The sequence below is a fragment of the Solenopsis invicta genome, chromosome 14 (assembly GCF_016802725.1).
Source record: "Solenopsis invicta isolate M01_SB chromosome 14, UNIL_Sinv_3.0, whole genome shotgun sequence".
In the NCBI taxonomy this organism is placed as follows: Eukaryota; Metazoa; Arthropoda; class Insecta; order Hymenoptera; family Formicidae; genus Solenopsis; species Solenopsis invicta.
In genome coordinates, this window is record NC_052677.1 from 8,059,373 (window position 1) to 8,070,574 (window position 11,202).

At 40.2% G+C, this 11,202-nt stretch overlaps 3 protein-coding genes across 3 annotated transcripts in view; all 3 read left to right on the plus strand.

Moving 5' to 3' along the window:
* The window catches only part of LOC120359505, a 131,874-nt gene that overhangs the window by 98,902 nt on the left and 21,770 nt on the right, over positions 1-11,202 (plus strand). The gene's annotated exons all lie outside the window — the stretch shown is intronic.
* Positions 909-5,761, plus strand: LOC113004078 (copia protein). Its single transcript, XM_039457165.1, has 2 exons — positions 909-2,035; positions 2,765-5,761. The coding sequence occupies exons 1-2, from the start codon at positions 1,628-1,630 to the stop codon at positions 5,735-5,737; spliced, it is 3,381 nt and encodes a 1,126-aa protein (XP_039313099.1). The 5' UTR covers positions 909-1,627; the 3' UTR covers positions 5,738-5,761.
* LOC120359492 (uncharacterized mitochondrial protein AtMg00810-like) lies at positions 5,783-7,051 on the plus strand. The gene is made up of 2 exons (XM_039457081.1): positions 5,783-6,793; positions 6,857-7,051. Exons 1-2 carry the CDS (start codon positions 5,783-5,785, stop codon positions 7,049-7,051), a joined length of 1,206 nt encoding a protein of 401 aa, XP_039313015.1.

Here is an 11,202-nt window from a genome sequence, read left to right on the forward strand (position 1 = left end):
CGGTATGTACTGTAACTGCTCGTTGGTTAAACCGTATATATCACACTCATCCGACACAAAGAGAAACATTTTGTGTACTGAACTATTTTGCTCTACGCGCCTCTATAAATAGGGGCCAGCTTCGGCACCATTCTTCATTTTTGTCATTGTAGAGGGGTGAAAATGCGGTTTGTGCAACAGTCGCAGGCGATTAAAGTGACAAATTTTGACGACAAGATACAATTAATGTCTGAAAAAAAGGTGCGCAAGCATGGAAACATGCTGCCGATTTCTATACGCGGTATTATCTGCGGTCCGTCAAATTGTGGCAAGACAAACGTGCTGATAAGCTTGCTGGAAAGTCCACACGGCGTGCGCTTTGAAAATGTGTACGTGTACTCGAAATCGCTGCAACAGCCGAAATATCAATATTTGGAGAATTTTGTTGAGAGCAGAGCTTTGAACGAGCGATGCGCTCCCGCCATTAGAGATGGCAGCTGCGATGGCATGTGTGCCGAGCGCCTCTCGTGCGTATCTCTCGATGCGCCTGAACGTGAGCAACCGTCGTGTGTTCACTTCTTCTGAGATCGCGTCTTGAGCGGAGATCAAGTTTCTTGTGTTCGTTAAATAAAGAGTTTTTCATATCAAAGGTGTGTACTGTTCATTCGGCGTATTGCATCCTACTCCCGGCGAAGATATTACTACAGGTTACGGGCCCAGTGCACGTGTCCACTGCGTAAGAGGAAAGATACACGTGAATATCTCAACCGGAAGTTTTGTGAGACGCCGGTGAAGGGCAGTGAGAGATTAGAGCGATTAGAAGATTAGAGGGTAAGTAAATAACATCTCTCGATGCTGACGAGCAAAACGAGAAAAATTTCAGCTAATAAGAACGTCCGATATATACCGCTAGAAGAGGATAGAAGAAGGTTTTACCTTTGAGAGATAGAGATAGAGTATAACATAGAAGTAGAGTTTTCCGGCTAATAAGAACGTTCGAGAAATGCTGTTAGAAGTTAGAAGGAGACAAACTTCTTTGTCTTTTTGATAGAAGTAGAGAAAGATGTATATTAGAGAGAGAGAGATGTCGCTTGGGAACGAAGCGGCGACGTGCGCGTGCAAGTCCGAGCGTGTATGGCGAGAGCCTTTTGTTTTGGCGCGCGAATCTTGTTGCTGGGCGCGCACAACCATATAACCGATTTCGACTAATACAGCACCGGTGTTAGATGGTTAGATAACGATATATGTGCAAACATGATATGCGTACGAATAAAAATCTGTAGGAGTCAATTTTTTTTTAAAATCGGTGTGGATCGGGTCGGTGATCGAGCGAAACTTGCGGTGCGGTGTAGCTTGATTACTGTTCAGGGAGGCCGCGTAAATTTGTATGGGCCCCGTGCGCGTGCGTGATCAACCCGAGCTCCCATAGATCTTTTCAGCAGTGCTGGAGATCGCAACGGACAGCGGTGTGCGCGCGCGGATAGCCCTGCAGAGGCGCGTGGTTTTCCCGCTTTGAGATTATTGTGAATTGCAGTGCGTTCTATATGATCTTACAAGCATACAATTTTTTTTGTAATTTAGAGACTAGATAATAGTATTGTAAATTAATACACTAATGATATATCAACAGCTAAATCCCGATTAGAGAATGGACGACAAGGTAGAGAATATCTCGTTAGAGGATGAGATTCCGGAAGCGCTGGTCAACTACGACAGCGATAGCAGCATGATTACCGTGATCGAGAGCGACAGCGCAGACGGCGAGAAGAGGGAGAAAAAGAAAAAGACGGAAAGTACAGGAGCGATTCCGAAAAAGAAGCTGCCTGTCGTCACCGAGAACATCGAGGTGACTAAAGCGTGGGTGGAAAACCTTCCGATGCTGCCGATCGGAAGCAGAATGATATATGAGAAGCAGGAGAAATTAGTCACCAAAATGGAAAATTCCATGAAGCTGATGGACAAAATCATGTCGAAAGCCACCGATATGATGGAAAACATGGTGGAAGTTACCCGACTCAATCTAGAGAGAGAAAGGGTAAAACTTAGAAGCTTAGAGGTAAACAATAAAAATGTGCATGGTTCAATAAATAACAGCATAACAACGGTTAGAGAATCAGAAGTAGAATCTAAAAAGAAAAAGTTAGATGAAATAAAAGTCTGTTCCGCCGAAAAAGATAAAAGTTTAGAGACATTTAAAAACACGATAGAGTTAGAATTAAATAAACAAAGACTGCATATCAAAAGAGAATACAAGCTGACGCAAAAATACAATTTTGATCTTTGGATGGACTATTTAAAATCTGAATTAACGAATAACGATTTATTAGATGTAATAGATTTGAGTGTTACAAGTCCTGAAAATCTTTCCGAATCAAAAATCATTAAAAGAAAAGCTTTAGTCAGAGATATTATTATAAATCATTTGGATGAAAGCTATCATAAGAGAATTTTATATGAAAAAGAGCCGATAGAGATATTAAAGAAATTAAGAGGATATAAAAAGAGCGAAATAAATGTAACTCATACATCTGTAAGAGCTAAGCTTTATCAAATTAAAATGAGAAAAGATGAAAAAGTAAGTGATTTTTGCGAACGCTTTGATTCGATAATTAGAGAATATGAGTCATGCGAGGATGCAGTGCCTCTCGCAGAACAAGAAATCAGATCCGCATTATATCAGGCCGTGTCAATCAATGTACCGGAACTGAGAAATGTGGATTTGATTAGAAGACAATCAAGTCTTAAAGAAATGAATGTAGACGAAATAAAATCTTTTATGATGCAGTTAGAGGCAGAAAAGAAGAACGAGAAAGTAGAGAAGATAGACAAACCAGAGATTAGAGCACAGAGAGCAACCATAGAGGAAACAAAATGCTTCAGATGCAACAAGCTGGGCCACATGGCAAAGGATTGCCCGCTAGCAGAACATGGGGCATGGTTCTGCTATTATTGCCAGGAAGTACGAGGCCATAAATGGGATAGCTGCCCCAATTCCGGAAAAGAGGCGAACAGATTTAGAGGAAAAAGGTATGCAGATAAAGTTGTTAATAAAAATATAAAGAAAAAGGGTAAATTTGAACCTAGAGGCACTAAAAGAGTTAACGACAAAGGGAAAATAACTAAGCTGCAAAACTTCAAGAAAACTTCAACGAAGACAGCAACAGAAGATAAATCAAAAGAAGGTAAAATAGGTGTGGTTAGATTAATAAAAGATAGAAATAGTGCAAAAGAGTTGGTTAATTTTATTGCAGACTCGGGCGCAACAGATCATATTGTGAATAAAAGTATGATTTTGTCAAATTTTGAAAAATGTAATGATAGAGTTATTAAATGCGCGAATAAAAATGAGCTTGCAGACATTTCAATAGATGGTAAAGGAGATCTTCTATTAATATCGAATACAAAAGAAAATAAAGTCATTAAATTAACAAATGTTATGGCAACGAAAGAAGTATCTGAAAATCTATTGTCTTTAAGAAAACTGGCTGATGCAGGGTTCAGTATTTATTTAGATGATAAATTGCTTAAAGTTTACAATAAATTAACAAATAAAACAGTTTTCGAAGGAAAATATGAGAAGCCAAATTGGATTATTCAATTCGAAGTCAAAAACAAATATATAGAGGACAAAGATAATGTTGAGTGTGCTGTGTATAAATGTAGAGCAGCAATTGTTCCACATTGTGAGTTTCCTGAACAATCGCGAGCAAACATTCAAAATAATGAGATATCAATTTCGGAGGGAGAATTAGATGAGAGAAATAATGTTGACTCTGCGATTGGGAGGGAGAATGAAGGAGAGCTCACAAATGTGAACAACAGCAATACTGAATCTGAGCAAGCCATTAAGTTAGAGGACATACAAACAATAGAAAATATAGAAGAAATGTTTGAAAGCTCAGTAACCGAAGAAGTAAAGAAATTAGAGAAAATAAATGAGGCAATGTTATGGCATGTTAGACTAGGTCACGCATCGCTAAACTATTTAAAACAATTACAAAAGGTAGAAAAGAGATTAGAGAATGTCAAGTTTGATAATTCCATATTAGAGTGTGAAGTCTGTATAATGGCAAAGATGACAAAACTGCCGTTTAAAGAGAATAGAAGTAGAGCTCAGAGACCATTACAGGTAATACATACGGACATCATGGGACCAATCAAACCTACATCCTATCCAGGACAAAAGAGATTTATAATAACTTTTATAGACGACTATTCCAGATTGGCGAAAGCTTATTCTTTGAAGACGAAAGATGAATCAGGAGAAGCTCTAGAGAAATATCTAATATCCGCCAGAAATCTATTAGGAAAAGAAGAAAAACTGTGTTACGTGAAGTCAGATCAAGGCAAGGAATTCACGGGAGGTACATTTAGAGAAGTGCTGAAAAGAGAAAAGATAGAAGCTATATTTGCACCACCATACACTCCGGAACACAATGGAGTTGCAGAGAGATTCAACAGAACATTACAAGAGAAAGTAAGAACATATATGTTCGACTCGGGATTACCAAAGAGTATGTGGGAGTTGGCGGTTGACGCTGCTGTGCATGCGTACAACAGATCTCCACACAAAACTATAGAGTATGAAATCCCGTTGAAGAAGTTTTCACCGGAAACGAATTGTCACTTTGAGCAAGTGAAGAGATTCGGATGTATTGGATATGCAAGAGTACCAAAGTCCACGTCGAAATTCGACAAGAGAGCTATTAGAGGCGTGTTGGTGGGCTACACCGACACTGGATATATACTCTGGCATCCAAGCACAAGAAAGTTCATAGAGTCCCGACACATTCGGTTTAATGAAAAGGCAACATATAGAAGTACATATAAAAACAGTCAAATAGAAAAAGAAAAAGACTCAGACTGGATGAAAGAATTTGTAGAAGATGAGGAAAAGGGAAAAGAAAACTTGGAGATTCCTGAGAAAAGGAAAAGAGGAAGACCAAGAAAACAAACAGCCCAGTTAGAAGAACAGAAACAGAAGGTCGAACAAAAGAAGAGCAAAGCTCCAATAACTAGAAGCAAAAGCAAGAGAAAATTAGAGGATGAAAGAGACACTAACGTGCGGAGACTGATAGAAGATACTAGTTTCACTAAGCATATTACTGTTAAAAATATTGGACAGAATATAGAGATTGAAGATGAACTGAGTCGATGTCTTCTGGCATCATTACATAGAGAACCCTCGACATATGAAGAGGCGATGACAAGCAGCGAAAGAGAAAATTGGAAAAATGCTGTAATAGAAGAACTTAAATCTATGCAGATCAATCAAGTATGGAGGCTTGTTGATAGACCAAAAGAGACGATGGACGGTAAACGAGCTAATATTATAGATTCAAGATGGGTATTTAAGAGAAAACTAGAAGCAGATGGATCAACCAGATATAAAGCGAGACTGGTGATAAGAGGATGTAAAGACAAGAATGTGTATGACTTGAAAGAGACATATGCACCGGTTTCAAGATTGTCTTTGGTCAGATCCATATTGGCAATAATAAACAAGCATAATCTATATACCCGCCAACTAGATGTGAAAACTGCATTCCTGAATGGAACTATAGAAGAAGAAATATATATGGAAATTCCAGACGGATTAGAAGTGAATAAAAACACCGAGAAGACGAAGGTGTGTAAATTGAATAGAGCCTTGTACGGATTGAAGATAAGTCCGAAAAGATGGAATAAGAGGTTTTCAGAGGAAGCCAAGAAACTTGGATTAGAGAGTGATCTACACGATCCATGCCTGTTCACATAGAGGAAAGAAGGCATAATAGTGACCATATTACTTTATGTAGATGACATGCTGGTTGCAAGCAACGACCAGAAGAAATTAGAGGAAATTACAGAAAAGTTGAGTGAAACCTTTGAGATGAAGAATCTTGGAGAACCCAAGACTTTTCTGGGAATAACAATAGAGCGAAACAAAGAAGAAAGATATATGAGCATTCATCAGACGCAATATACTGAGAGAGTACTTGAAAAGTTTCATATGAATGAATGCAAGCCTCAGAGTACTCCTATGGTCACTAGAAGGCAGAGCAACAAAAAGAGTAAATTAGAAGAAAAGAATTCTGAAAAAGAAGCTACAAGAGTACCCTATAGAGAGGCGATAGGAAGTTTAATGTATCTGGCTAATGCTACACGATCTGACATAGCTTTTGCAGTAAATTATTTGGCGAGAAAACAGTTAGAGCCTACAGAAGAAGACTGGCAAGATATGAAAAGAGTCTTCAGATATCTTAGAGGAACTGCAAATCGAGGATTAACATTTAGAGGTAAAACAGACGAGTTAGAGTCATTGACAGATGCTAGTTTTAGAGATTGCATTGATTCTACATCCACTGGAGGATATATAATCAAACTGTATGGAGATGTGATAGCATGGAGAAGCTATAAGCAGAATTATGTTACACTCTCTACTTGTCAAGCAGAATATCTAGCGATGAGCGAGGCCTGTCAAGAAGTAATCTCGTTGGACAAATCACTCAGATATGTTGTTGGAAGAACATTCTTGCCTGTAACAATCTGGTGTGACAATAGAGCAGCGGGAAACTGCACTAAGAAGGATGGAAGTCACAAACTTAAAACGTTTGATGACGACTTAGATGAAATACATAGAGATTTGAGAGAAAGAGAAGAGACTGGAAACAGAAAACATATGGCTGACACTCATGGAGATTTTGTCAAACAGTGTGTTGACCAAGGGAAGGTGAAAGTCGAATGGGTCGAGACCAAAGAGAATTTGGCAGACATAATGACAAAACCTTTGCCTTTAGAAGCATTAGCGTATCTAAGAGACAAGATAATGAATGTAGAGTCTGAACAAAATTAGAGATCAATACTTATTTATAAACTGATTTTTGTTATGTTTCAGATAGAGACTAGAGTCAGAGAAGTGCCGCGGATCGCTCGCACAAAGGGAGGGAGTGTTGAGAGCAGAGCTTTGAACGAGCGATGCGCTCCCGCCATTAGAGATGGCAGCTGCGATGGCATGTGTGCCGAGCGCCTCTCGTGCGTATCTCTCGATGCGCCTGAACGTGAGCAACCGTCGTGTGTTCACTTCTTCTGAGATCGCGTCTTGAGCGGAGATCAAGTGATTCTTGTATCAGTTAAATAAAGAGTTTTTCATATCAAAGGTGTGTGTACTGTTCATTCGGCGTATTGCATCCTACTCCCGGCGAAGATATTACTACAAATTTATTGACGCCAATAGATGAAATTGGCTATTTTACATTCTCCAACAACGGTGACGTTATTCCGACGAACGAGGCGCTTCCGAATTCTATTTTTATTTTTGATGACGTGGCATGCAACAAGCAAGATACGATAAGAGAGTGTTTTGCAATGGGTCGTCACGCGGACGTTGACTGCTTCTATCTCTGTCAGACGTATGCTAGAATACCGAAACATCTCATACGAGACAACGCGAATCTGCTAATCTTATTTAAACAGGATGGTACCAACCTCAAACATGTATATAACGATCATGTAAACACCGATATGTCGTATGAGAAATTTTGTGAATTGTGTCGTACTTGTTGGCAACAAAAGTATGGTTTTATAGTAATAAACAAGGACAATGCGCTTACTAATGGGCGATACAGAAGAGGATTTAACGAATTTGCGGTACCGTAACGTGGTTAGTCGCTATTGATACGTCAACGTGAACGTTAACATGGCTGAAAACAAAGATATACGCGAACGTGAGAAGATCGCGAAAGCGATTGAAAAAACGACCGAGTCGATCCGTAAAAAACATCGCGCTTTGAATACTGGCAAGATTGAGGAAGATATAACGATCAAAAGTCACTTTAAACCAATCATTGAGCCACTGCGAAAGATCGTTGACAACTCTAGCTGGCACGCGATAAAAGACGAACCGCATGATGATGATGACGATGACGTTGACATTGAAACGCCATTCACCCAGAAGGATGCGAAACAGCATAATATGAAGAGGAAACAAAAAGACATTTCAGTGGATCACACGTTAAGCGAATCACCCATATTGATGCGGCATACGTTAAACGACGCGATGAATTCACCGACGATAACGTCCACACCGCGTACGACGATCGGAGCTGCAAAATTAACGAATAAGGCTCCTGAGAACGTTTTTGAAACCACAGACGATTCGTTCCGAATGTCTGTTCAACAACAGATGCAAACGTTGGAAGGTAGAAAAGCGTTGGCGCAGCATTTGAGTTCGCTGGGTCAAAAGTACATCGGAGATTTTCTCAGCGGGGACGGAAAAGAAAAAATTATAGACACTTTGTATGGCGTTTGTCTCGACAGGGATGGAATGATGCTTGATAATAAAAAGTTCGACATGGACAGTAGTGATAACATATTTATCGATGGCGTGCGATATGCGGGTACACCCGGTCTTTACGAATTGATTTTTAAGAGACTCCCCGATGATTTCATCGAGTGGGTCCCACATCCCGATAGCACACAAACCACTCACAATGGTAGATGCCTAGAGATTTTCCGTAGGTTGGGTTAGATAAGTCAATATGATTGGTTGGTGGGCTATCGGGATGTGCGCTATCGGCACCCAGCCGATTTCATCTATACGGAAAATGATTTGCAAAAGTACAAGAGCATATTGTTGGCTACTAACGTACATAGACGCAATTACAACACACAGAGTCGACTACGTAGCAACAGAGGATACAAGTACAGATATGTGATCGCACCATTGATGTCGATCGAATCTACACCAAAGAGAAAGAATAAATCCGGAAAGGGATTACCTAGCGCTATGATATTAAACGAAAATGCGATTGATTACGTTCATTGGGACGATCCTAACGAATTAGTAGATCGCCTACGATTGCTCGATGCTTCGCGTCAGGCCGGTAACAATGCACATGACAACGAGATACTGTCTATCAGCGAAGAACTTTGTGAGGCTGGTCTCATTATAAATTAACTCACGTATCGTCGAAACGAACCAGTCGAGCGATATCATTCACTTTGGAAAAATGTCAATCAACAAATATGGACAATTCGAACGGAGAAGCGATGATTCGTCTCAACGTTGGAACAGTAAAAAATTACGTGCGCGAAAACGCTTTGTGTCGCGTTGCTATGGACTTTGACGCGAGATTGCACAAGATTCGTCGTCTAGCGCTGCCCGAGACTGATACCGACGCCGCCAACAAACTATTCGTGGAGCAGCACATTAAAACCTTGACAAATCATCAGAAAGAATCAGACAAGAGGCAGACTTTGTGTGAGAAAAACGTGCAAACATTGTGGACTACAGTAAACGAACTTCAACGTATAATTATCAAAGCCGAGTCGGAAACAACAACAACAACAACGAAAGAAGATGAGCGGCAATGAACGTCGAAAAGACGGTTACAAACGTCTAGCAAATAATTTCGAACGGTTCCTAAATAAAAATCGAACGGTTCAAGAACGGTTGTCTGATAACTATCGATCGGCTCAGGATTGCTATCAAAAAACTCAAGAACGGGTGAGGGATGGTTACGAAAAAGTATCTCATTGGCAGAAACCAGAAGACAAAGAAAGGTTATTGAAGTGTTACGTCCTGCGGAGTAACAATTCTTTTCTTTCGAAAACGATGCAGCCAAGCAACCAAAAATTTCGAAAAAGATGATCTATCTTAACCGCGCAGGTACGCTAAAGTCAAGTCAATACGGCTGGTCCACCCTTGACACGTGCCGATTTTGGCGGATGATTGACCCCATCGACACGAAACACTTGTCGCGCAATTAATAGGTAGCGCGCGGGAAATAATAAGAGGCAGTACACCTGCGGATTAAAATCCCATAGAAATCATAGGCAGAATCAGGTATAAAAGGAAGGAGCTCCGGAGCCCGCGAGGACTTACTTACTTACTTACAGTCATTTACAGTCACTTACGAGCACATACCGCACCTTTTTCATTTTGATCAATCGCTCATTTTTCGTTCGCGATTCACTCTAGTTCGATCCGGCGCACATTCCGTGACATTATATGTCCGAGTTTGTGACGTTCGGATTCGTATTTATCGTACTTAAATTTGACGCGGCATTGTGAGATCCAAACACTCTGAGTGCCAACCGTCGACCAACCGTCCGCCGTTGTAAGCTGAATCCGCTCCGCCAACCACTAAATCGTTCGCACCTTCAAAACTTCACCCAACAGTAAGTCTCAGCCGTCCATTATTATTATTTTTTTATTTTTACTCTTCATAAGACTACCTTCTCTCTCTAATAAGATATTTATTATATTTTTCAAAACACTCATATACTCAGTATTATTGCACCACCCTTCCTTTCCTCCCTCTATTACTCTCACTCTCTTTACTTTCCGCAGGATACAATCGAATGCTCTTTCGATTGAATCCGCAACTCTCTTTTCTTCCTGCAGGATACAATCGAATTCTTTTTCGATTGAATCCGCAATTCTTTATTTTCTGCAGGATGCAATCGAATTCTCTTTCGATTGAATCCGCAATTCTTTTACTTCCTGCAGGATACAATCGAATGCTCCTTCGATTGAATCCGCAACTCTCTTTTCTTTCCGCAGGATACAATCGAATTCTTTTTCGATTGAATCCGCAATTCTTTACTTTCCGCAGGATACAATCGAATTCTCTTTCGATTGAATCCGCAATTCTTTTACTTCCTGCAGGATACAATCGAATGCTCTTTCGATTGAATCCGCAACTCTCTTTTCCTTCCGCAGGATACAATCGAATTTTCTTTTGATTGAATCCGCAACTCTCTTCACCTCCATCAGGAACAAAGAATTCTCTTCTTTTCATAATTAAAACTCTTTCTTTTCCTTTCTTTTGAGTAGATACGATCTAGATTTTATTTCCTTTTACCAGAAAGAGAGAACGTAGCCTTAATTTTTAAATTCATTCTAGTGCGTAATCGTGTCCCTGAGCGGAAAACGCAAAAAGCTATTAAGAACTGTCGGAGTCGTCGAAATAAGAAGCTCCGGAAGCTTGGCGCATCGTTATCGCTCTACGGAAAATTGAACCATCTCCGAGCAGAAAATTCTGTTTTGCCTAGCGCTCTAATTAATTTAAGAACTTCCGGCGAACCGACCGATTCATCTCCACCAGTCTCAAATCCGTCCCCCGAATCATTGTCTCTTTCCCCCTGTCGTTATCCCTCCCCCTCTTACTCCCCTGGATCTACTTTAGAAACAGATTCTAAACAATCACCAGGGTCACCTTCTTCTACCTTCGATCCTTT

Coding starts and splice junctions, on each gene's coding strand:
- LOC120359492 (XM_039457081.1), top strand. CDS start 5,783: ATGCTGGTTGCAAGCAACGACCAGAAGAAATTAGAGGAAATTACAGAA. Junction 6,794..6,856: donor TAAGAGACAAGATAATGAAT/GTAGAGTCTGAA, acceptor GTTATGTTTCAG/ATAGAGACTAGAGTCAGAGA.
- LOC113004078 (XM_039457165.1), top strand. CDS start 1,628: ATGGACGACAAGGTAGAGAATATCTCGTTAGAGGATGAGATTCCGGAA. Junction 2,036..2,764: donor TAAAACTTAGAAGCTTAGAG/GTAAACAATAAA, acceptor TTTATGATGCAG/TTAGAGGCAGAAAAGAAGAA.